Source organism: Marmota marmota, unplaced genomic scaffold (genome assembly GCF_001458135.2).
Source record: "Marmota marmota marmota unplaced genomic scaffold, marMar, whole genome shotgun sequence".
NCBI lineage: Eukaryota > Metazoa > Chordata > Mammalia > Rodentia > Sciuridae > Marmota > Marmota marmota.
Window position 1 is genome coordinate 22,522,971 of NW_026000229.1, and position 27,711 is coordinate 22,550,681.

The following is a 27,711-nucleotide window of genomic DNA, read 5'->3' on the forward strand; positions in this document are numbered from 1 at the left end:
AAACCAGAAATCTTCAAAGTATTTTAAGGATGTGGTTTAATCAGAAAGGACAAGAGGAACTGTAATTAAAATCTGTCTCTTTTTTTTAATGTTTATACTTGCCAATTTTATTGGTAAATTTATTATTTTAATTTGCATTTAAAATTAATGAACTGGGGCCTTCTTTACTATCTTTATTGGCTAATTGTATTTTTAAATTAAACTATTTATTATTATAATTTGTTATACATAATGGTAGAATACAATTCATTTCATATTACACATGTAGAACACAATTTTTAAGTCACTGATTGTACACAAAGTATTTTCACACCATTTGTGTCTTCATGCATGTCCTTAGGGTAATAATGTCTATCTCATTCCACCATCATTTCCTTGCTTTTATATTCAAAGACTGGAGAATTAGATATACATATTTTTAAAATGTACATGATATACTTAAGGCATCTTTTCTTGCTTTAATCTTTTTTTTCTGTTAATTGAACAGTGGTCATGATAGAGTCAGGTAAGACACTTCAGTGTAATTTTTTAATAAAACTTTATAATAAAAATAAGAGTGTAATATACAGATACTATGTTGTACCAGTACCAAAAGATATTCTTTCTTTTTAATAGCTACATGGCATACTCTTACATCAATATTATTTAGTATTTAATCCTCTGTTAATGTGCACACCAACAACTTTTTTTTTTCACTTTTGTTCTTATTATACAAACTATTGAAATAAAAGCCTTTGGAGATACAAAAGAGATTCTGTGTGTGTGTGTGTTAGTGTGTGTGTGTGTGTGTGAGAGAGAGAGAGAGAGAGAGAGAGAGAGAGAGAGAGAGATTCCATTGGATGTTTCTGGAAATGTAATTGCAAAATAAAAGGATATTTATATTTTAATTTGCTTACCAAGAAGGCATTAAAGTTTTGGTTTCATTTATAGGATCTCTTTATATGTCAAGTATGTTAATCTTAAGTTTGTTGTATAATTTGTAAATATTATTAACAGTTTGCTCTTGGATTTTAACATTTTAAAAAGTTATTTGCCATGCACAGTTTTAAATTTGTGTATAGTTATGTCTTATTCTTTTCCATAACAGCCTCTGAGTTTTCTGTCCCTTTGGAGAAACCCCTTCAAGTTTATACACATTGGTTCTTCCCATTTCTTTCAGTATTTTTATGGTTTTGTTTTGTTTAAATCTTTTTTCTTGCTGGAATTTATTTTCCTGTATAATGACAGGTAGGAGCCTAATTTAGTTTTTTAACAAAAAAAAATAAACTAGTGCTCAATTATTTAAGTATAATTTATTAAAGAATGTATCATTCTGCAACTCATTTTAATATAACATAACATTATATGATAAATTTACATGTCTACATGTTTCTGTTTTATGATTCATAGTTTTATTTATCTATTGTTCCAGTTACTAAGTCTCAGAAATTGTGATGTGATAGACAAGATACCCCCTTATTATGCCTTTTTTTTTTTAGTTTTTCAAAACCTTTTGACCATTTAATATTTCAGATGAAATTTCAAATTGATTTTATAAGCATCTTAACTTTCTCCCCAGAACTCTCATTGGAATTTTGATTGGTATTATATGTTCATATTAAATTGAGGGAAGGACAATCTTTACCATATTGACTTCCTACGTAGGAATCCCTTTAGTTATTTGTCATTAAATAGGTCTTAGGCTTTTATTAATAATTTCTAAGCACTTAATATTTTCTTCCAAGATATTTAAATCTAAAAACTGAGCACCTTTAAAAAAATGTTACAACACCATGTAGTAGAAAGTTAGATGGAATAGATAGATGGAATCTCATCTTTCAGGCCTCACAAGAAGTTGTATGACAAGTCAGTAAAAATGTAAGTACTTGTCGTCAGAGCTCTTGGGTTCAGATCTGTTTTGTCGCTGTAGATTTTTTAACATTTTAAAGAAATTTACTGAAGTATAAGTTACATACATTAAAACACACCCATTTAAATACCAAATATACATATCCATGTAACCACCACATATTACTCAGGCCTTTTTCCAGCTAACACTCTTGGCTCCAGGCAATCATTAATCCTTTTTATTAATTTTACTATTCCAGAACTTCATATAAATATAACAATATGATATGTACTCTCTTATGTCCTCTGTTGTAGTTGTTATTCAACATTTAATGTATTATTGATAAGGTTGTGTTTAAATCTCCCATCTTGTTTTGGGTTTTCATCGGTCCATCTAGGTCTTCCCCCCTCACCTTTTTCTACCCTCTTTTGAATTAATTGACTAATTTAGTTTTCTGATTCACATTATTAGCTACACCTGTTTTATAAGTGATTGCTTTAGTGTTTACAGTATGCTTCTTAATCACAGTCTGTCATTAATTGTATTGTTTCTTCTTTATGATATAATAATCACACAATAGTATTCTTTCATTCATCATATCCTTTGTTCTATTTTTATCCCTAATTTATTTTCACGTTATGTGACTCTGAATACATTTCTACTGTTACTGTTTTAAAAATTTAATTATATTTAACAACTTTTTTAAAATGAGAGGGCAAAATTATTTTGCACTTATCAATATATTAGCCATTCCGACCCTCTTTTGTTTTGGGGTAGGCCCTCTTTCCCTTCTTGTAGCATTATTATTATTATTATTATTATTATTATTATTATTATTATTGTTAGAATTGTTTCTTTATATTTTTCTTATTTATTTATTTATTTATTTATCTAAAAACACCTCTAATGTTTCTTGTAGGGCAGGTCTACTAGTGAAGAGTTCCCTTAGTTTTTGTTTGTCTGACAATGTCTCAATTTGTATTTTGTTCTTTAATAACTTTTTTTCTGGATATGGAATTCTATTTGGACCGTTTTGCTTCACTTTACTTTCAAGACACTGAAGATGTCATTCTGTTTTTTTCTGACTTGCTGTGTTCTGATGAGTCTCCGCAGTCATCGTGTATGATGTTTCCTTTTCCTCCAACTGCATGTAAGAATATCTCTTTTTAATGGTTGTCAGCAATTTGATTGTGATGTGTTTCTATGTATTTGTTCTTTCCTAAATTGTTTGGGGTTCATTCACATTTTTGGTCCTTCAAGTTTATAGTTTTCATCAAATTCAGAAACATTTAGACTTTTATTTCTTCAGATGTATTTTTTCCTTCTACTGCCCTCTACTTATTACCTATGTATTACATCACTTGACATTATCCTATCAGTCACTGAGTCTCTTTTAGTTTATTCTCATCTTTTCTCCTCTTTGTGCTTCAGTCTAGATAGCTTGTCATCATAAAGCTCATTTATCTTCTGTAATGCTTGATGTGCTTCAGATGTTGCATTTTTAAGCTCTGGAAACTGTGAGTTCATATATGTATATATAGCTTAGCTTTCCTTCCTCACTGTATCCTTGTTTTCCTTTAAATTTGTGAACATATTTCTAATGCCTCTTTTAAAGTCCTTCTCTGTTAATATTATTATCTCTCTCATCTCTGCATCTATTTCTGTTGACTGATAGTTTTCCAGGGTATACTTCTTTTCACTTCTGTTAGTTTTGGCAGGATACTGGACACTGTGAAACATGTAGATTTCGTTGTCTTTCTTTAAAGAGTGGGCTCCCTGCCCCCCTCCCCCCCACACACAGTTAAGTTACTTAAGATCCAGCTTAACTCTTCCAAGACTTATTTTCAAGCTTTGTTATGACTGGTTTATTTTTATTAGTAAATTGAGATCCTTCTAGTGTTTATATTGAATACCTCCAGCATTCAACAAGGTCTTTCCACTCTGTCATCTCTGAACTTAATGTCTCCTATCCCTCAGTGAGTACTCTCAATTATTAGGCAAATTACCTGATATTTTTCTTTGCTCAGTCTCACTCTCCCTCTGCACTACCAGCTTAGCATTCAGCCAGAGACACAGATGGACCCCCATGCAGACTTGTGGGCTTCACTCCCTCCCTCTGGTACTCATCTGGTCACATTTTAGTCACTTCAGTCTCTGTGGGCTTAAGTCTCTAATAATCAACTGAGTGAGACCATCATGTTCTGCTTTGGTCTCCTTACCAGAAATTCACTTACTGCTTTCAGTTTCCCAAACTCATACTGCATTCTCACTGTGATCTAGAATTTTTTTGTTGTTGTTGTTGTTGTTCGTTTTTTTTTTTGTTTTGTTTTTAGCAAAAATGACTTTCCTTATTTGTTTCCCTTGGCTCTAGAATGACAGTGCCTTTGGCTTTCTTTCTCTAGGTTTCATGTAGATCAGATCACCCTATGCTCATAATCTCACATTAGGTATTTTATAGTCAGTGGGATTACACCTTTGTTTACTTCAGTTGATATAACTAGAGTCTTAAGAGTACAATTTTAGGGACATTTGGATACAGAAAAGCCCTTGATTTATCTAGTACAAAATATTTAAGAAGTGCTTTAATTTCATAAATAACTTCCTTTTATCTTTGAGCTGATTTGCATTATCAGTTTAGTGTTGATTTTATAAGTTTTAGAAGATGGCAGTTTCTAGTCATACATGCAATTTTGGATGAGGACGTTCCCTCTGAGGTCTGTCCTTTTGGCATTCTCCTCAGTACCTAAAATAGTATCTGATGCACAATAAAATGCATTTTAGATATTTGTTAGCTACACAAAGAAGAAAAGACTGAATCAGGATATAAAAGTTTGTACAGAAATATTCATAGCAGCATTAATCCTGATTGCTGAAGGTAGAAACAGCCCAAATGTCTATCCAGTGATGAGTTGACAAACAAGATGTAATATGCCCATACAATGGAATCTTATTCAGTCAAAAGGAATAAAGTATAAATACATGCTACAACCTGAAGAAACATTGAAAACATTATTGTAAGTGAAAGGAGGTGGTAACAAAAGGCTACATATTTTATGATTCTGTTTATCTGAAATATCTAGAATAGCAAATGTATAGACAGAAAATAGATTAGTGGTTGTCAGGATCAGAGAGGAAGGGAGAATGAGAGTGATTGCTAATGGATATGAAGTTTCTTTGGGAGATGTAAAATATCCTATAATCAAAACAACTGAATTGTACACAACAAAATGGCAGGTTTTATGGCATATGAGTTGCACCTCAGTAAAGTTGTTAAAAATGAATGATTCTGTTTAAGCTTTTAAATTTGGGGTATCAGTAGCCAACATTGGTGGAACACTTACTTTGTGCTGGGTACTTGCTAAGTGCTTTGTACACAGCATCTCACCATGTCTCCACATCAACCCTAGGAGGTACACAGATGAGCAGAGTGTGGCAGGGAAGGGCTAAATACCTACTCCTGGTCACATGCTAGTAAATGACAGGGCCAAGAGTCATATTCAGAGCCTGTACACATCACAGTGCTATGCTGCCTCCCTAGCTAAGGGGCTGGCTGCATACTATCTCACATGTAGGAGACAGTATCCATGAAAATCAGGAATGACCTGTCAAAGGATATACTTGGGAAAGATGGTTTCTCAATGGAACATGTTTTGTTGAAAGAATAGTCAGAAGTGTTTAATTCTGAAAGGATATAGACACTATTCTCAGTACCCCCTTCCCCTAAAATTAACTTTTAAAATTGCATGTTTTTAAAAATCTCATTTGATCCATTAGATGATTTTTATCTGACAATCTCTGGTACAAGACTTAAATATTTGAAACTAAGTTATCTCAAGCCAATTCCACAAACGTTTATTGAGCACCGATCTGCCAAGCACTGTACTAGACCTTGGAGAAATACACATGGTTTTCAAATGTGTGTGCACATCTAGGAGAAATGTCATCAGTTTGAGATGTTTACATTTGAATGAAAAGTTAATTTATTCAAAGATAACTATTTCAAGGAGAAGATAATTTTACATCTTAAATTCCAGTTTTTAACATTCACAACTATGAAGAATTTATGACAATTTATTTCCTCTTATTATTGATATCTTTGGATAAAATGAAGTTATAGTGGCATGAGAACCAAAGTATAAATAGAACTTGGAGGAAAGGTATTCTGGTTGTGGGGACCCTTGTGAATAATCTGTTGCTTGATATTGGCCGATAATCAACAAATACTTGTATCATTCAATTCTTAAAATTATCTCCCTTGCCAGTTATTAAAGACCAGCACTTAGAAAAAGCTTGTTAATTCTCTCTCTCTCTCTCTCTCTCTCTCTCTCTCTCTATCTATCTATCTATATATATCTCTATATATATATTACATACACACACATTTTTTGGCTGAAATGTAGGATGAAAGATTAGGTTTCAGTGTTCTTTCTTAAGAACAAAGAGTTACTTTTTTAAATTATTCTAGTAGTTTAGTAGTTCTACTTTTAATGGGAATTTAAACTCTAGAGATGCTGTTTTTATACTAATTTAGTGTGTTTCTCCTTAAAAGTCTCTTTAATAGGATGCAAAAAGCTGTATAGAGGTGGACGATGGGGAAACCTCAGCCCTAAAAGTCATACCGGAGGGGACAAGTTGAGGAGTCAGTTGTGTAACTGATTTCCTCCACACTTGGTGGTAGGACTAGCCAACATTCAACCCCACATGCTCAGTCACTAATATGTGACTTCAGTGTTCTAGTAGAAAGCAGTTAATATTTCAGAAATCACAAAAGTTCATGAAAAAAAATTAGAAAAAAATATCGTGTTTTCCCCTATAGCTATTTCCCATAACCATATTTCTGTTTCTGAGGTTATATTACTCTCAATCACATTCAGGCAAGTTAATTTCCATCTCCAAAGCTATGCCAGTGGCTTATCATAAGCAAAGATAATTTTTGAGCTGAACAGTTAATGATCAGTGTGATCAACCTAATGATCACCAAATAACACCTCACAAAATTAGTTTAGTAAATTTAGAAGTTTAATGTAGTTCAGCTGGAGTTCATTTCTCTCCATCCTTTATTTAGAATCCCTTAAAGGAAAACAAAGTACTCATCAGTCCTTTGCTAAAATGAAACTTGGAAAAACACTATCACAACACTGTACTTTGCCTTTCTCTCAAAAAAGTAGAGGAAAACACACTTTTCCAACAAGAAATTCCAAACCCAGTTTTTAACTTACCCTAAGAGCAATTAAAATTATGTCAGAGTGATATCAGAAAATTAGACTTAATTTAAATATCTATTTATGGTTGTATGGATTTGTTCACAGTACATGTTGTTAATCTTTACAGGCCTCAGATTTCCTGTCTGTAGATTAAGAATCATATATATTAAATGGATTGTGAGGGTGGAATGAACTAATATATTTAAAGAGTTTAACACGGAGTCTGGTTCTCAGTAAGGTGTCAGTAAATATTAGTTGTCATTGTTTTGTATTTATTTTTAAGTGAAGTTAATAGAACAACTTATGTTTGGGGAAGTGTGGTATAATAGGAGAGGTTCTGGATTCAAACAACTGTGGATCAGATCCCAGATTTCCTATTGTATGATTTTTGGCAAATTATTTAGTCTCTCCTTTCGTTTTTTCATCCGCTAAGAGTTAAGAATAACTCCCTACAGACTTATTTGTGGATTAAGATAATTGTATTTGAAAGTTCCAATCATGTTGCTTAGCACATTGTAAGATTTCAGTAAATATTAGTTGAATCTGAACTTTCCATTTGCAAATAATATATCTGTCGAAAACTAATTCCTGCTCTCTTCTGACAGCTTTACTCTTTATTTGTTTTGTGGCTTTTGTAAGTACTTTACAAATATTTTTGACTTCTAGTAAGTGTGTGTGTGTGTGTGTGTGTGTGTGTTTGCTCTTCTATTTCATTTTTTGGAAGATTGCCTCAGTGCTTGCTTAGATAAATTGCTTTTGAATTATTTTTCTTTTTAGGTGAAATAGTGTACTATTTAGAATGCAATGCTGGAAGAGAGTTTCTTTTTATTTCACTGTGTTTTCTATTTTTTAATCTTTTTAGTCATACATGACAGTAGACTGTATTTTGACATATCATATATACATGGATTATAACTTCCCATTCTTGTGGTTGTATATGATATGAAGTTACAATGGTTGAATATTGGAAGAGAGTACCTATTAAGGAACTCACTTAAGATTACTTGCAATGGTCTAAAGTGGGGGTCATTCCTTCAACCTGAATTGACTACATTCCAATTCTGTCATAAGATAAAATTTCATTGCTGAAAAAATGTAATGTAGTAATCATTATTTTTCAGTAGTTGTTCAAAGTGGTGGTGGTAGTGGAGGCTGTGTACTCTTTAAAAATCCAGATTTATGCACACCATCCACAAGCCTATAAGTTAGAGATTTTGGAAATGGGTCTAAGAAGTCTCACTTTAATCAGTTTTTCTAGTGATTTGTAAATCTGTTGATGTTCAAGAATCACTGGTTTACATATAAATCAATTAGTTGGGTCATACTTCACAACATGTTCCCAGGCTATTTTAAGAAAAAAACTTATGGTTCTAAGTTTGTTAGATTATGCTAAAATATAACATTTGTGAAAACTGAAAACTATCACTTGCATTATCTTGTAAGTTTATAGTTTTATTCCAGCTATTATCTGTCTCCGAGCATCTTAAGAAAAAATATCACAATCTGTTTAGCAAAGTAAAAACATGGTCCAAAGCATTCCCTGTACTCATGAGTTAACAAAGAAACAGACAAAAAAAAAATGTCCAAAATGAATTCCTAAGCAATTATTGTATTAAGAACTTGCAAACATATGAAAGTTCATAACACTCAAAACAATATAGGGTTTGTGATATGGTAAAATGGCTGATGAGTACAGGGGAATAATTGGCATGTGAGCAGAGTCCCCCTTCAATTATATTTCTCAGAAAGTAACTGTGATGTATACAGCACAACTGTAAACTAGTAAGACTTATTTTCACAAGCTGCACCTCAAAAATGAGTAACATAACCTTTCCTGTGCCACTTCTCAGTCTGTAGTAAATTTCATTTTCCTTCATTCCTCTTCCTCATATACAGGAGTAGCCTTTGAGCACAGAAAGGTACTAATGAGCTTTCTCAGAGATGACTTTGACAGTCTTAAAACTAAGATTGATCTTTCAGATAGAAAGCATTTTGATTCACTATTGTATGTCAGGCATCAGCATATGAAGATCCCCTCCCATCACCCCATATTTTACAAATGGATGAACTGGACTTACCCTAGCAGTAAGAGCATAAAGTCAATATTTGGTAAAAATCACCTGAGATCTTCATGAACTTCTCCCTCCTGTTTTCTCTGTTTCTTCTGTGCTCTAGGCCTTTGCCCCAGAGGATTTTGCAGGTTCAGCACAGCTATAATACCATCTCATTGCATCATTATGCCCCTAGGACCACTAGTTCCCTCTGCATAGGATGTTCAACGGAGCCCCGATAATCACCAATGAATTCCTAAGCAATTTGACTCTTCAGGCTCAACTGGATAGATCTTCTTCTTAAGCAATTTTTGTTGATTTTGCCCTTATCTGCTTAAATCAATATTCTTAGGAAAGTTTCAGGGTTCATTTTAGTCATATCTATAGGTTTCTGAACATGGAGATTAATCACTATTTATTTTCCACCCCAACTATCTTCCCTTCTCATAAAACCAACAGTTTTTTTCTAACTCATCTATTTTCATCTAACACATTTATTTAAATTTTTATTTAACAATATGAAAGTAAACAATTAAGTTAATCAACACAGTATTCATTTAGGAAATTTCCCTAAAATAGCTCCCTTGTAATTATTAATCTCTCTTTTGAGCCCTAGACTTCTATCCACAAAGTGGAAATCTCTACCTAGATGTCATTATTATCATATAATAATGTCTTGTCATTATTTTTCTTTTTTTTATTGGTTGTTCAAAACATTACAAAGCTCATGATATATCATCTTTCATACTTGTCATTATTTTTCCTTTTCGGGTTCTAATTGTTTTAGAATGTCATCAATGTATTCCTAATGTATTTTTTACTTTAAAACCATTAAACTGTATTTTAAATAGTCACATAGACTTAAAGATCTAAGTCTTTATTAGATCTTTATTAACAGCTTTATTAAGATATAATTTATGCACAGTAAATTTCACATATTTAAAATGTACAACTTGATAGTCTAGACATATGTAGCCATCCACCTGAGAAACCACCAGCACAGTTGAGATAATGGCCATGTTCACTGCCCTCAAAAGTTTCTTAATGCCCCTCTGCAATCTCTCTCTTGCATCTCTCCCTTCATCCACGCCCCCCCCCCCCATATTCCCAGATACCAATCTGCTTTCTGGTTAGGTTACTTGCATTTTCTAGAATTTTATATGAATGGAGACATATGGTATAAACTTTGCTATCTGGCTATTTTTTACTCAGCAGAATTATTCTGAGATCCATCCATGCTGTGTATATCAGTGTTTTATTCTTTTTTATTGCTGAATAGTAGTCATCCTTTTGGATAAATCACAATTTGTTTATCTATTCAGCAGTTTGGAGCTGCTACAAAGAAAAGCCTCTACAAACGTTTGTGTACAAATTTTCATCTGGATATATACATCCTAAGAGTGGAATGCCTAAGAATGTAATGGCTAGATGATATGGCAGATTAAGAAATGTAAAATGTTTTCCAAGTAAATTTCCTACCAGCAATGTAAAATATTTTCAACCCCTCTGCATCCTCATCAACATTCAGTATGGACAGTCTTTTTAAATTTTAGTTATTTGAATTAGGTGTATGATGTTCTCTTGATGTGGTTTTAATTTCCAGTTCTCTACTATTGAGCATCTTTTCTTTTGTGCATTTGCCACTGAATGTCTTCTTTGGTGAGGTATATTTTTTAATGTTTGCCAATTTGTGTGGGGGAGAGCATCATTTGTCTTCTTATTGTTGAATTTTGAAAGATCTTTGTATATTCTGGTTACAAGAACTTTACATGTTGCAAATATTTCTTCCCAGTTTGTGACTTGAATTTTCATTTCTTAACAATGTTTTCTATGAGCAGACCTTCTTGATTTTGATAATATTTAGTTCATTAGTATTTTATTTTATGAATCAGGTTTTTGGCCTTGTAAGAGAGCTTTAACTTAAGAGCACAAAGATTTTCTCCTCTGGTTCATTCTAGGAATTTTAGAGTTTTTGTTTTACATTTAGGCATATAATCTGCTTTGAGTTAATTTTTGTATATGTTATGAGGTAGAGATTGAAGTTCTCCCTTTTTAAAAAACATAGAATACTGGTCAAGCACCATTTCTTTTCTATTCTTCTTTGTGCATGTGTGTTTACGTACGCGCACATACTCAGAATCAAACCCAGGGGCATCACACATGCTCAGCAAGCACTTAACTACTGAGCTAAAAACCCAAGCTGCTCACACTTATTTCTCGAAAAGCCTGTCCTGTCTCCATTGAATTGCCTTTGCATCTTTCTCAAGCATGAGTTCTCCATATTTGTGTGAGTCTTTTTCTAGACTCTGTGTTCTGTTTCACTAGGCTACGTGTCTGTCCATTCAACATTACCATATTGTTTTGATTACTGTAGCTTTATAATGACAGGAAATTTTTATCTCTACAGGAAGAACATTAACAGCTAAATATGTAAAATATGTACTTTTCAAAACTGGAAATATGCAATGAGGAAGTGGGGGGGGGGAGAAAAAGGGAGGAAGAAAAACAGAAAGAAGAGGAAATTGGGAAAAGAATGGTGCAGAAGGTGGCCCTGTGAAGTGTTTTGTCATTAGAAACACAATGGTGAGGTAGCCTAATTACAGTGTACACAGAACAAGTTTCAGCTGAAGTTTTCCACTGAAGTCTACATTTGATATTTCTCTAGAGATGCTTACATTCATTTGAATGGAAACCAATTCTGTGGCTTTTGAGGTATCTCCTAGTTTCTTCTTTGGAATGACATCATTGGCAGATGCTAAAGGACCTGAGGGAGAAGCATTTGTCTAGAATATGAAAAACAACTTGTAATTATCTGTTAATAGTAGCAGATGGACAGTTTTCACAGACAAATCAAGTGGTCACATAATACTGGAGCCCCTTTTTAGTTTGTAGTTATTTATTTCTTCATCTATGTATTCTTTTCTAATTTTGTAAGCTACTTAGGATATTATATACATTCTTCCAGACTGAACATGTCACTTAAACATGGATTTAAGTGTGGCTTCTGTTATGATTACCCTAGGGAATTAGGACCTTTCGTTACACAAAATGTTTGGAATAGTCAGCAACAAGAAGCTTATTTGAGGTGGCTGATTTCCATTTTATTTTAGCAAAAGGCATTTAAAAGGCAAACAAAGTTACACAGATTAAAGGTAGGATTAATTTCTTCTTATGCAGCTAAATACATAAGCAATACATGTAAATATTTAATAAGAGAATATGAAAGGGCTCTTATAAACAGAATCAATAAACACTTCAGTAAAGTACAGGAAAACAGTTTGCATTTTGCTTGATATAGTGTTTTCTTTATTCAGTTAGATTAACAAACCATGATTTCATCATTAGTCAACAAGATAGTAGAGAGACCATCAAAGCAAACTACAGGAGAGTCCAGATTGATTCGTGCCAAACAAATGTTTGTAGCTAACAGCTGTATTATCACTGATTCTAATTTACGCAGCTGGTGTTCTCCTTTCATTTCCTAAGTGAGATGAATGTCATGTTGCATGATACAAACTCATCTCTGCTGCTTAAGTAATGAATCGGGTCAGCTCTCCCCTGTTTGGTCTCACCCCTCTTTGTAGGTGGAGGAAGTTCCCTGCTACAGTGTAACCTAGTTTTTATAAAAGAGCTAATAGACCTTTTTCTAAAGTTGTGTGTAAATCTGCTAGGGAATCATCTAGCATTTTAATAAAAAGTACGAGTTTGATGTAACAGAACTTTTGGATGTTCAGGTTTTAAATTATTAGCTTTCTTCCCCTTTTTAAAATACTAATGAAAATATGAGTATAGAAAAATTAAAAAAGCATAATAATGTCTCTGTCTGCTAGCTGAGATTCTGTGGTTTACTCTATGCTAAATCAAGGATTCTGCAATAGGTTTCTTCTCTTGTCTAAACTCAGCCTGAGTATGAACAGGTTCTAAGATACCCACCCCCTTTAGCTTGCCTAATTGGTGGGACATTAGTATCTTTGACTCAAGTACTCCATACTTCTTCCTGTCAAAGCAGACCAAGAAATCAGAATACTTATTTTCAAATTAATCTGAAATAGTCTTATACAACAAAAGGTTGACTAAGTGTACAGTACAGTTTATCTAGAATAAGTTAGTCATAGATAGTGTGCTAAATTGTCAGAATCCCACTCACAGAAGAGGGGATCTAATCCTCAGAAGATCTAGAGAAGTGAAGTGACCACAGAGAGAAGTTGTGGTGGAGGTAAAAGAGCCAGAGGCTCCATATGGGCATTCCAGGGTCCAGTCCTGGCTCTGCTACTCCATGGGTGCCTGATCCCAACTCATTTCTTGACTTCTCTGCATCTTGTGTTTTTCCAAATATAAAATGCAGTAATAATTCTTGCCTCCCAGCATTGTTTTAAACAGTAAATAAAATAATGTTTTTGAAAACAAGTGGCATGGAATATGTGCCCATTCACCAGTCATATTAAATATTTGGAGAATGCACTCAATGATAAAAGGTGAAAAAGAAAAGTGTGAGAGAAATGCCCTTAAAGATTTTATTGACCCCATGGTTTGGAATACTAGCAGCACATTTGAATTGGGAACTTTTGAAAAATAACCATGACTGTATGTTCCACTCCTAAGATGATCAGAGTCTCTGGAGGTAAATCCCAGACAGAAAAGAGCATAAGTGCCCTGCGAATTCCAGTGTGCAGCCAGTGTTCTAACACATGGCTCCATCTCTTGTATCTCTCACCTCTCTGTCTCTATTTCCAGAGACCTCGAGAGTTACCATCATGCTCTGGCTCATTGACTCAACAAATATTATTTAAGATCTTTGTATACATATATATAGGAAAAAAATGATCCAGACAGAGTTTCCCCTGATGAATTCAATCTAGTGAGAAAGATAGCTCACTCACAAATACAGGGCAAGAGTTATGTGCAAAGCACTGTGGGTTTGGAGAAGAAGGAACTAACCTCTGTGGGAGAATGGAGAGAATAGTTAGCTTCTCAGAGGAGGTACAGAGTTAGGTCTGGAAGAATTAGTTTATCAAATAACCCAGGAAAGGAAAGGCTTTTCAGGCAGAGGAAGCATCTTATTCAAAGACACAGAAGTGTGTTCCAGGAAAGGCAAGTGGCTTTGTGTGGCTGGAGTGACGGGTGTGTGGTGACGGAAATGATAGGAAAGAAGGCTAGAACCATAGCTACTGGTGGCTATACTGATTTTCATAACCCACATTTCACAGATAAAGTTTTGAAATTGCTGTTACCACTTAAAGGATGCCTTGGTCCTATTACTTGCTATTGAAAATCTGAACAGATGAATTTGGCTTATTTTGGGGTATTTCACAAAGACAAGAAATGCCCAATTCACATATTTTTGGCTTTTGTTTTCATCAGGGTTGAAACCAGGAAGCATAACAATGAAATTTTAGAAAGAAGAAGAGGGAAGAAGCAGAGAGTCAGTCTGTTTGAGGTTTTTAAGAAATGAAAATATATGCAGAAAACAGGCATCTTCAACTAGCTTACTGATGTCTCTATAGACATTTGGTTTACAAACCATAAAAAGGTATCATATCTTGGAGGAGGAACCCACCCTAATTTGGGTGATTTATTAATAAAAAGAAAATTTTTCTCTAACTTTAGAAACTTTGTTCAGGGAGCAACTGTCTTGAATAAAGAAGGCATGAAGAGCCTTTTGTAGTTTATTTATTTTTCCAATTTAACAAATTATTTTCCCTGTTAAGAGCCAGATTTCATTCCCCTGCACTGCTGCATCGCCATGAACAGGATTCCTGTACATTGTGGCTCTTCCTGGATGTCCCTGATATCAATCTTGAAGCCTATTCACACGAAGGTGGGAGTCTGAGTTTGGTCTGTGCCAGTATTCCTGCTGAGAATTAGCCCAGTTTCATTATGTGCATGGGAGCCCCCAGTTCACTACCCTCGCCTGTCTGGGGTACCCAGATTAAGCTGAGAGGCTCTGCAGGGAGTGCAGAGTCAAGAAACCACATGATAGGAACACTATCACTTACTCTTTCATAATGAGCTTTGTGCAGGGAAACTAAAAACAGACTAGGTTCTCTACCATTCCCAGCAGCTGTGGTATCTTGTGAAAAGCTACTTCTGCTCCTTAAGGCAAGAAAAACACAGAATAATTGCAGACGGACTCTGAGAGTGAGCAAGGGTCCCAGGAGTCCTATTCATCTTCTTTAACTCCTCTAATTAACCGGAGTAAAAGGGACAAATTTGCTGCTTTGCCTGTGCCTCTATTTTGCAGATAAAGAAGCTGAGACCCAGAGGAGATGAAGTGACTTTCCTAAATTGAAGTTTCCTTAGGAGCCAAGCCAGAATTTGTAGCATAGGTCTTCTGACCCCTATGGGCCAAAATGTAGTCCATAAACCTACATATGGTTATAATCAGGCAGGTTGTCAGCGATGGGATGGAAGGAATAATAGTACATTGTGAAACCTTTTCTGATAGGAAAAAAGATGAGGAATTCAAAACTGAGTGTCTGTGCCTTTATCTTAAAAATCTATATTCATATTATATACAGGATTTGGTTTCCCAAACTGACTGCCCATCTGTTTTATCTTGCAAATTGTCTGTTTCATCTGAATAGGCATCAGTTTCATGAAGCTTGTCCCTATCAACTTGATCAATTTAAGTCTCCTTCATGTCACCATGCGCTCCTATATTCTGGTCAGGTGGGAATGGTCTAAATATGATAGCACAAATCCCAAACAATCACACTTAAACTTTTGCATATAAGTGTTGGTCAATCCCAGACCTTATTTTATGTCTATAATATATTTTTCTTAGATTTTGTAATCCCATAGATTTTGACTTTGGAAACCTTTGAATGGGATTTGTATAAGTAACATTTTAGTCTGTTAGAACCAGTTCTCACTGAACTCTTTGTTTTTAAATGTATTATCTTTGGTAAGAATCACCTCTTTGGTGTTGCATCTATTTACTTTGTACCCTTCATGGTAATAATAATGAGAAATGCTTCCTGTTTGGAGTCATTTACCCTCCTTCCACTCTCAGGGAGAATTCATGAAAAGTAATATATTTTCTAAAGAAGGTTTTGACCTGAAAACTGAGAATCATGGGAAGGATGTAATGCCTGACCTTGTAATTAATGAAGCTTGTTGCATCCTAGCTCAATTCTATAGATCAGGATCAGAATGGTCTGACTCCAGGTAACAGCAAAGTGTTACAGAACTATAATTTAATCAGTTCAGATCTAATGTTAAATGAGACCCAGATAAATCTTTTCAAAGTGGACTGCAAAGCCAGCTACATTTGTTGAGCACCTGCCAGGGTTACCTGGGAGCCCTTGTAGCTGCGAGTTCTTTGTTGGTAAGGAACTAAGCCCAACATTGCAACTGGCACATAGTAGAACCATGAATATATGTTTCCTGGAGAAAATTGGGGTTAATGTTTAATGAAGGAAATTCTGAAAACTGGAGTTTTCAGAAATGTTATATCCTGAGGCCACTTCAGATGGAAGTGGTTCTCCAGTGGCCTAACATTTCCAGTTCTTTCTTGAGGCTGAGCTGCAAATTGACCTTTGTCCAGAGATGAAGAGGAAAGACATTATTCATCTAAGATTTGCCTTTCAGTGTTTAGCATAAATTTGGTTTCTAAGGAAAGACTGGCAAAGCATTGCCACAGAAAAAATTATTCTTAGGTTTTCTTCTCTAATGACCATGAACTGAATGAGATCTTCAAGTAGTTACTGTAGTCATGAAAATAATCACTGGGCGACATTCCTGGTGGCAAAATATATTAACCTGGCGAAGGCCTGATGAATGTCATGGAGTAGGGCTAAGGGAAAAATATGCCAGCGGGGCCAGCACTCTTCACCTACCTCGCACGTTTATGCAGCATCTCACTATGTGAAAACCCATGGTTTCTGCCTGCTCTTGCTTGTTTCTTAAATGTAAATTTGAAGACATAGTATAAAAAGTTATAGTATAACTTTTATAACTGACTATTTGTGAATGGGACTTGTGTCTCTAAGAGGCCGTATACCTATTTCCTTTCAAATCAATCTTGAGTGTAAGGGGAAGATTGGGGTGATATGTGGCAAAAATTAGGTACACAGTAGACAAAGAAATGGAGGCAGAAAGAGGATGGAAGAAAGGGAAGGAGAGGGAGTGACCCCAGGCTCAGACCCTAGAGTCAGTCTACAGAGTCCAACCGGTTTTGCTGTTGGCCAGATGAGTTATCTGATAATGTTCATTAACTTTTAACTCATATATATGATAATCTCTAAAATGAGATAATACCTACTTCATAGGGGTTTTGAGAGGCATAAATGAATTTCTAATGTAAGGGTCTGCCATAGACTGACTCCTGCAAGTGAACAATATACTCATGAATTCCAGTCACTTGTCTTCTGAGAAAACATTTAACCTGCTTTCCTTCTAGGACTTTAAAATGTGTCCACATCAGTTAATATGGAGCAGAAAGAAACTCCTGAAATTCCTCACAGTAGCAGGCAGCCACAGATAGTAGCATTTTTCAGGTGCTCCCCTTGGCTCCTGGCATGAGTTGAGGGGTTGCTGATTCTCAAGTTGTCCTTAGGTATGAGTTTCCCTGTTTACTAAGTGTCTCAGGCTCTAGTAATAATTTCCACTTACTACTGTTCTCTTATGAGAGCAGAGGGCCACCATATTCTTTTTTTCTTTGTGTATACACATTTTCTTAAGAGAATGTGTTTGAAAACAGTGCATTGACTGAGCCCATCTCCTATGGAGTTTGCCTGGAGATAGAAGAGATCCAAGAGAAGGGGAAATTTAGCTGGTGGGACAGAGTGCCCATTTATCTTTAAGATCTGTTAGCATTTCCTAACATCTCGGTAAGTAACTCTGCAAAACAAGAAACTAATTCCGCTTCCTTTAGAGACATCATTCTCCTCTCCTTTTCCATAGTTAGGATCTCTCAGTATGAGGTTATATTTTCTAGAAAACTTTTACAGTGAGGCAGAATTACAGTGAGAACACAAAAGCATTTAACCCAGCTAATGAGTAACAGTGAAGACTGGTGTGGGTTTTTAGAAAGGAGGCCAGAGAGTAACCTGGTGTTTTCTTGAAGCAGTTAATATGCATGTATGGTTTTGGAGATCTGGAGACCTACTTTGGAAGTCCAGTAGTATCTGTCCTCACAGTCACCTTGATATCTTTCCACATAACTTGGGAGAAGAGAGTCCCCTAGCTTCTCACACTTGTGCATGGTTAGCATGTATGTACACTTACTGTGTGCCAGGATGGGTTCTAAAGGCCATCTTTGTTAAATCACTGAATCCTCAGAACATCTCTAAATTTGATGTACACACTATTGTTTTTGTAAATTTTTAATGATTCTTTTTAGTTATACATGACAGAAGAATTAATTTTTATATAATTATTCAAGCACGAAATATACCTTGTTCTAATTAGGACTCCATTCTTGTGGATGTACATGGTGGTGGTGGGATTCACTGTGATATATTCATATAAGTACATAGGAAAATTATTTCAGGTTCATTCTACAGTCTTTCCTTTTCCTACCCGCCTTTCCTTTCCTTCATTCCACTTTGTCTAATCTATTGAATATCTATCCTTCCTCTCTCTTCCCTTATTGTGGGTTAGCTTCCACATACAGCAAAAACATTGTACATTTGGCTTTTGGGGACTGGCTTATTTCACTTAGCACAGTAGTCTCCAGATCCACCTATTTACTTGCAATTGCCATAATTTCATTCTCTTTTATGACTGAGTAATACTCCATTGTGTATATATACCACATTTTCTTTATCCATTCATCTGTTGAAGGACATCTAGGATGGTTCCATGGCTTAGCTAATGTGAATTGAGCTGCCATAAACATTGATGTGACTATGTCAGTGTAGTATGCTGATTTTAAATCCTTTGGATATATACCAAGGAGTGGGATAGTTGAGTTAAATGATGGTTTCATTCCTATTTTTTGAGGAATCTCCATACTGCTTTCCAGAGTGAATGTACCAGTTTGCAGTCCCACCAGCAGTGTATGAGTAGTCCCCACTTACAGAGAAGGAAACCAAGGCTTAAAAAAGTTAAATAATTTCCCAAGGCCAAACGGTTGGTAAGGAGTGAGCCAATAACAATCCCAGGCAGTCAGGCTCTAGAGCCTTTTGTCCTTACCATAACCCTCCACTGCCTGAAGACATATTAGGCCTCCTGAATCTCAGCAAGAGGCTGGGTGAGCCAAACATGAATGTGGCATTTCTCTTCTTCAAGCTTTTTAAATATTTAATTTTCAGTAGATCTCCAGGCACAAGTAGCATTTTTTTTATCTCAATAAGACCAAATTGTCTGTATGGTTGGCTCAGCATTTTCCATAAAGTACCTCTGTTGTCCAGTAGAGTAGCACCCTGTTATAGGCTGGTTCTCCCAGAGTAGTTACTGATGTGGAGTTTGGGATGCAGGATATTTACTATGGATCTCTGGTGAAGGGGATTGGATACAAGGGAAGTTGAACTATAGTACAGGTCTGAGATAACCTTGACCAGACATCTGGAACATGGTGGAACACATGAGTTCCCTCAGAGGAGTCATATGATGGGCTAAATGGGCAAGGCCTGCCACTATTAGTGAGTGGATGTGAGCCACGCCGGGGTGGCATCCCCTTAAATAGGGAGCTCTGTTCAGCTGAGGCAGACCCTAATGGAGTTAGCAGCTGCTGGCTGACTCCTGACAGCACTGCCTGACACTGAGGTAGTGCCTTCTTCTTTGAGCAGGGCTATGGATGGTACATCCCTATTTCCAATTTGAAACTTTATATTTCATCATAAATGTGAGTCAATGGCAAATGCATTCTCCAAACTCAGCCTCTTGTTTACTTGGATTCTAGATAAATAGGCACTACAGTATTGCACAAGTAGAGACAGATTCTCTCCCACTATATGGAAACCCTTTACCATAGCCCTAAGTAGAGGCAAAGGTGTAATATCAATAGTGTCTTTGGACCATGGGATAAAGCATACCTGGCATTTTTAGAGATACACACACAATTTTATCTTCATTATGTCTTTCAAGTGGAGCCAGTTGGCTTTTTTTCTGGCAGCCATAGTCTCAAGCTAAAGGCCACAATGCAGTGATGGAAATCTCTAGTCTCATTTTGCATGCCATTTATCTTTAGAGAAATCTTTCAGTGATTAAGATTCCAGGTTTAACTCCCTTTGCCTTGTGTCTTCCATTATGAAACTGAAGCAGCCCTCCAGTAAACTTCAGCATGGACATTCAACTGTATCGAAACTGCCTTTCATATCTTATCCACCCAAATTGACCACAGAAGCTGTCCTTGTGTCTTTCAGTGGATTCTTTTGCCTTTTAGCATTGGCTACTGCCACATTTCTTTTGTTGCCCGAGCTGGCTTTGGCCAGAGCTGACTGCCTCAAGAGCAAGGTGTGCAAAAATCCCTCTGTGTTTCTTTTATTTCAGGTTGGAAAGCTTATTCAAGAAGCAGCTGGAAGAAGTAATTTGAAGAGAGTAACTCTGGAACTTGGAGGGAAAAGTCCCAATATTATCTTTGCAGATGCCGATTGTAAGTCAACCATAGATCTCACACATGTTCCAGCACATCACCCTTTGGGGCTCTTTTGTATTTCCACTCTTGCTATGACACAGAAAAAAAGATCTTTGAAGCTAAGGGTAATCAAGATATCCTGGGGAGAAAAATAGCTTAATATTGGGGAAGAGTTCTTATCAACTGAGTGCTGAGCAGAGTTCATTTTCTTAGCTGTTTTGATTCTGTGACATTATAGAATAGAGTAGAAGAGTTGAGGGCCTGATTAGCAGAATATGGTGGAAGAAGCAATATTCTGAGTCTCTAAACACCCGAAGTACAGGTCTGTCTGTCTAGATTCAAGTATTCTAAAACTTCTCAACTGAGCCTGATGGCTGGAAGGTGATTAAAAATAAATCCTAGGGCTGGGACTGTGGCTCAGGGGTAGCATACTTGCTTAGTTTGTGTGAGGCCCTGAGTTTGATCCCCAGCACCTCAAAAAGAAATTCTTCACTGCCTCTACCAGTGTTTTCCATGCCTTCTCTGGTCAGTCATCCCAATACCTTTCTGCTGCTCCCAGGATTTTCAGCTAGTGGTGACAGCACACTCAGGTGAATTCAGTGAATAGACTTTGTTTGGAGGAATTTATAGAGGCTTCAAGCAGTAACCTAGGAAGCCTGTATTTCTAGGAAGAAGGCCATCTAGTCCACTCTGTACAGGTGTAGTCTCTCTATTTTGAAAAGCTCTCCAGGGAATAAAAGTGCATAATTTCATTCAGTCATTTTTTTTCTTCTTCACATCCTCAAGACAGAACAGCTTCCCAATTCTACCACTGAAAAGGTCAGAAAGTGAAGCAGGTTGTTTGAAGTGTAGCCCCAGCTTGAAATTTGTGGAGTTCAGCTTTAGTCACTATTTATCAAGATCAGAATTCTTATACCTATTCCTTTTGGGACTGTAGGCATTCCACTGTCATGCCATCAGTTGTTTTCAGTCAGTCATTTAGCAACTTGCACACACCATATTTATCAACACTATCTTGACATCTTAAGTATGAGATGGAATGAATGAACTACATGCTATTCTATAATTCAGTGTCGACATAGATGAAACTTAGTGTCTTTGGAAGATCCATTGCTGTTACAGATTAATCATCAAAATGCTAATTAGATATACAAGACCTTGTAGATTATGGGTTGTGAATTGGCATTCCACAAGCCAAATGCAGAACATACAAATATACAGAATATACAAGTTTCCATGCTTAGAAAACAAAAACTGAATATTAAAATATTGATTTCTTGTTTATTTTTTGGCTTATATTCATACATAACAACATCCAGCCACACTGGCTTCCTTCAGTCTTTTCATTACAGTGCTTGACCACCTGGCAGATTCACACCTTTACATTATCTGCCTAACCTCTTTGCATAGTGGGATCAAGACTGTTGTTATAAATGATGTGGTCCAGTCTTTGTTTTAACAAGAAAGAGACTCAGAGAAGTGAATTTGCCCAAGTTCACAGAGCAAGTAATGTCAGGGTCTAGTGAGAACTAGAACTAAGTTGGCTTCTCAGTCCAGAGCTATCACTGTTATGCTCCATGGTGATCAGGATGCTATACCTGAGACCTTGGAGAAGAGAGGGAGGTATCTCCATGAACAGGCCCCTCTGTAGGCAAAGTGGTGTTGAAAACAGCTGTTTTTCTTGCAGTGGACTATGCTGTGGAGCAGGCTCACCAAGGTGTATTCTTCAATCAAGGCCAGTGCTGTACTGCAGGATCTCGCATCTTTGTGGAGGAGTCCATCTATGAAGAATTTGTGAGAAGAAGTGTGGAGCGGGCCAAGAGGCGCATAGTGGGGAGTCCCTTTGACCCTACCACTGAGCAGGGTCCTCAGGTAGAGAAATCATAAACGTTTCCTTGTTTACTTAATCTCTGGCTAGCACCACAACCGTGGACAGGGTGGGATCCGCCAAGGCAACATCTTCATCTTCCTGCTGCCTTTTTACTCTTCCACCTTGTCTTCATGGCTGGAAGTGTAGCCATTGAGAGATTATTTATTATGCTTCTCCTTTCCTGCCTAAATTTTATCTCTGAAAAACTATGAGATTAGTGTTGTCTTAAGGATGTTTTGAACTGTGGGGTTGATTTGGAGTCTCTCAGCTTAAAGAAATTCCTAAGCATGACAAGGTGAATCTTGACCCTAGAACTGAGTCGCAGTCCTCGTAACTGCTATGCTTCATGACATCCTACAGATGCCACATTCAAGGAGGGTGACTCTCCTTCCCAGAGCCATTTATCCTTTACCAGATGCCAAGGATTCTCTCCTTCACCCTGTGCTAGTCTGCAGAGATCACTTGAAGCTTGCAAATGTGTAGGAATGAAGGACTGGCTTACTTTCCTCCTGACTGTTGGGTTATCTCTTACTCTGATTGCATCACACATTGTGGTAGTGTGGGGAAGACCATGAATGTCCCTCCTGAACAGGCTAACTATAATCATCATGATCTATTTGGAAATGGAACTGTGATTTTAATCTGTATACAGGGTCTGAGAATTTGTAGAAGGGTATCTGAACCAGTTCTCATCTGGGCCACCAGAGCATGACTTTTCCTGGTTAAGGACAATGTCATCTCAATTTGGTGACCACTGGAGAAAGTTGATGTTATAGCTGAGCAGTTCAAACTCAGATGAATATAGGTTTTTATATTATTTACCATAATAACTGAATGATAACTATCAGTGTTGGTGGGGGGGGTAAAACTGACCATTTTTCTGGACTAAGAAGTTTGTCCAAACTCTTTAATTTTAATCCTCTCCTCTAAAGGCACAATAGGAATTCCTTTAAAAATAAACCCCACTAGAATTTGGTATGTGACAATATCAAAAGAGGCTGTGTATTAACTTATCTATTTGTTTCAGGGTTTTTTTTTGTCATTTTAGTATCAATTCAACTTGCTTAATCATTCATTTGGTGATAGAAGTTGATCTTTCCTTATATAAATAATGAGTAATAATTATCCAGTGTCTCTGTTGTTTTGAACCATTTACTAAATCATCACCTGGTACTTCAGATTAGGCCAAATCATCAGGGCAGTGCCTTATTGCAATCCTCCATATATTGGATTGAACCATACCAACTCTGTTGTTTGTCAAAAGTTGGTAAATAATACCAGTTTCATATGATTTGATTAGATATGATGAAATTTTGAAAACAAAAATCATAAATGAGAGGCTCTTAAAAACATGCTTGTTTCCATTTTCATAGAAGGCTTTACTGAGTCATGAGGTGATTTTTCCTGTAGATTGATAAGAAACAATACAACAAGATCCTGGAACTCATCCAGAGTGGTGTGGCTGAGGGCGCCAAACTGGAATGTGGAGGCAAAGGACTGGGCCGAAAGGGGTTTTTTATTGAGCCAACGGTGTTTTCTAACGTCACTGATGACATGCGGATTGCCAAGGAGGAGGTATAGAGTACTTACAAAAGCCACATCTCTTTCTTGGGATGGTTTCTAGGGCATTTCTGGTAGACAGTTTTAGAATTTTAGTCCTTTGTATTTTATACTTGGACATTTCACAATGGCAATAAACATGGCTATGAAAAATCCCACTTTCAAGGAAAAAGTTAAACCAAAAGGCAGGCAAGCAACATGGAGGCCAGGTGATGTGCTATGTGAGTGTAACTGTTATCAGCCAGCAAAATAATTATAATAGCCTGTCTCTCACCTCAGTAATACACTGGAAGAAGTTCAGTTCCCCTGAGGATGAGGGACTAGGCTGTTAACTAGCAAAGAAAACTTCCAAGTATCCCCATGTCTATGAGGTGAGAGACCTGGTCCAGGTCAGCTAGTAGTGCAGAGCAGTAGTTCTCAGTTCTGGAGGAGTGTTCTCCAGACACTGTTTGGGGGATCAGGGAGAATGACACTTTCTCTTCTGCATCTAAGGAACACACCCCAAGAACATAAGAGTGGAATTGAGTGATGCAAGGAGGTTGGGAGAGGGGATATGAAAGTCTGAGGTTAGAATCTTATTCTGGGGAAGTTTGGGATAGTGTACAGTTTCATGGGGCTAAACTAAAGTCATTTAAAAAATAGAAGCAGAGTAAACTTGCTTTAAAATGGGGAAAACAGGTAAATGAATGGCAGCCTCATTGAGTCAAACTATTTTGTTATAGATCTTTGGCCCTGTGCAGGAAATTCTGAGGTTTAAAACTATGGATGAAGTTATTGAAAGAGCCAATAACTCAGACTTTGGACTTGTAGCTGCTGTCTTCACTAATGACATCAACAAGGCCCTCACAGTGTCTTCTGCAATGCAAGCTGGGACTGTTTGGTAAGATCAGAAACAATCTCATTGTACTGGCTCTAACAAATTCCACTGGTGATATAGAGGTCTGTGTTACTTCATTTTTCTATAATGAGTAACCTGAGACAGGCTAACTTTATTTTTAAAAAAAGTTCTTTAGCTCAGTTCTTGAGGCTGAAAGTTAAAATGGCATGGAAGGGACACTTGATTATGTCACATGGCAGATGAAGCTCATGTGGGAGGAAGAGATTACATTGCCAGACAGGAAACAAGAGAGAAAAATTCAGGTGTTTGGCCCTATCTTAGAACAACCTAAGGGCTGTACACTTGTAAGAGCTCTGGGGGAGCACAGAACTACTACCTTAAACCCTTCTGAGGTAGCTCCACAGTGACCCAAGGACTTCCCACTAGGCTGCACTTCTTTAAGGTTCCACACTGTCTTCCAGAATGGCCACCCTGGGGACCAGGCTTTCGACACTTGAACCCTTAGGGGAAACTACATTCAGGTTAGAGCAGGGCCTTATGCTACCAGGAGGCTGGGTAAAACAGACATCCTCTGGAAGGATGGAGAATACCAAGGACATCGGAACTTTAGCCTGAGAAGGGATACACTTCTTACTGTCAAGATAAGAAAATCAAAGTAAATTTTAAACTATAAATGAAGTTTTTGTCTGGAGAATAGAAACAAAAAGTAAAACTTTTGAAAGAAATGTCATGCTAATAGGATTATTTCTTTGCAGGTAAAATTCATACTAACAGTACTATGTTTTCTTCTTTCAGGATCAACTGTTACAATGCCTTAAATGCCCAGAGCCCTTTTGGAGGGTTCAAAATGTCTGGAAATGGGAGAGAAATGTAAGTGTCACAATTGCTGATGCCTGCAGAGACGCAGGGGTTTTGAATGTTGGCCTAGAACAGCACTCAAAAAATAGTTGAATTTTCTGACACTCCTCTGTTCACTAAGCTGACACTTTGTTGAGCACAAACTACTATAAGCTAAGTATTACATGGTACAAGAGTGAGTAAGACACAACTCCCTTATGCTAAGTGGGGACAAAGAAAAATTAATATACCAGTAATTCTATTTAATAAGGGCTATTATAGAAGTATGTCAGACATCGTGTAAATATGGAGCAAAAATCAGTCTTGTCTAGTGGAGTCAGAGAAGACATCACAGAGGAAATAACATTTCACCAATAAGCTTTCACCAACTGGCAGGCCAAGGGTCAAATCTGGCCCAGAAAAATGTATGTTTTGCTTTCATGGTGTTTTAAAATCTTCAACTAACAGTCCAACATGAGAAGGCTTCACATGAAATGTAGATTTCTTTCTTGTTTCAGTTCCCCCACAAAAGAATCACCAGAGCTGTGAGCTCTGCAGCTTCCCATGTTCCCACCATTCCTCTTGCTTCCTGGGGTGAATGTTGGCCACCATTCCTGTTGCCCCTTCCCAGTCCCTTCACTTATATCACTTTCTCAGTCCTGATAAGTTCTTTGAGTTTGGGATTGCAGGGTTAGGGCATAGGATCAACAGGGGGGACCTACTGAAGGTATAAGTGGAAAGGTTAGTTTAAATCACATCTCAAAGGAAATTCCATGGTAACCAGAAGCTACCAGAGATTTTAGGGCCAAGATACCTGGAGTATAGAGGGTGTGGTGTCTTGGCAGACACTAGAGAAGAAGACCAGTTCGAAGGATTTTATTGTAACAATAATAGGTGTCTTTAGTTCATTCAAGCGGTTAAAACTAAATGCCTTAGACTATATAATATATAAGCATTAGAAATGTATTGCTCAAGGTTCTAGAGGCAAAGTGTGGCTGAATGGACAAGGGAGCTCATTCAGATACTCCATACTTCTATTCTTGAGGGAGCCCTCATGATTTAATCACTTCCAAAAGGTCCCCACTTCTTAAGACTCTCACATGGTTTATCAGGTTCCAACATATAAACTCTTGGGTGACAGACGGACATTCACCAAAGCAGATGTTATTAATTCAATGCCTGCTGTTTATCTGGCTTGATGCTGACTTCTTTTCTAACATTGTCTCATCCAACTTTTATATTATGGAGGAGCTAAGAGGGAGAGTAGTTAAGTAGCTTGACCAAGTCACATAGTAAGTGGCATATCTGATATTCCAGCCTAGGTCTCAGTGACTCTGAATGCCCATAACTCCTGTGGATCCAGCCAAGGAAGCATGGGGGCCAGACACAGGGACTTTTTAGGGATAGGATAAGAGCCTGACAATCCTTCTGAGATGCTAATGCCCTGAAAAATAGCACTGTAGCAGAAGTAAACTAGACTCCAGGAGGATTTCAGTGCAGAAGCATTTAGATATGATCTTTATTATAGATATTTGAGTTGCCTTTCAAGGAGAGGAACACTTGAGTTGATGGAGAGAGAGGAATATGTTTTCAAGGTTGGAAGGTAGTTAGCCATAGTGGTGCACCCCAGTAACTGGAGAGGCTGAGGCAGGAGGATGGGAAGTTTGAGACCAGTCTGAGCAACTTAGCAAGACTCTCATCAACTTAGCAAGATCCTGTCTCAAAATGAAAATGACTGGGGATGTAGCTTAGTAGTAAAGCACCCCTGGTTCTGTCTTCAGTACCGAGAGAGAGAAGGAAAAACAAAAAACTTGGACAGTAAAGCAAAGTTAGCAGTGGAGGAAGAGTAAAAGACTTTATGAAAAGTTAAGTGTGACACTTGAAAATTGTGCACTGAACCCTTTAGACTAGAACAGAGGTTTACAGATACTTGAGCTGATACTTCTAGCAGCTAATGATTATACTTTTAAGTAGAGATACCTTTGAGGCCAAGAGCAGTTCA

At 36.8% G+C, this 27,711-nt stretch overlaps 1 protein-coding gene across 1 annotated transcript in view; it reads left to right on the forward strand.

Moving 5' to 3' along the window:
- The window catches only part of Aldh1a2 (aldehyde dehydrogenase 1 family member A2), an 89,312-nt gene that overhangs the window by 54,963 nt on the left and 6,638 nt on the right, over positions 1-27,711 (forward strand). The window contains exons 8-12 of the mRNA XM_015480609.2: positions 20,520-20,622; positions 22,292-22,476; positions 23,885-24,049; positions 24,757-24,914; positions 25,668-25,742. Of these exons, the coding sequence (XP_015336095.1) occupies positions 20,520-20,622; positions 22,292-22,476; positions 23,885-24,049; positions 24,757-24,914; positions 25,668-25,742 (686 nt within the window). The remainder of the gene's footprint in view (positions 1-20,519; positions 20,623-22,291; positions 22,477-23,884; positions 24,050-24,756; positions 24,915-25,667; positions 25,743-27,711) is intronic.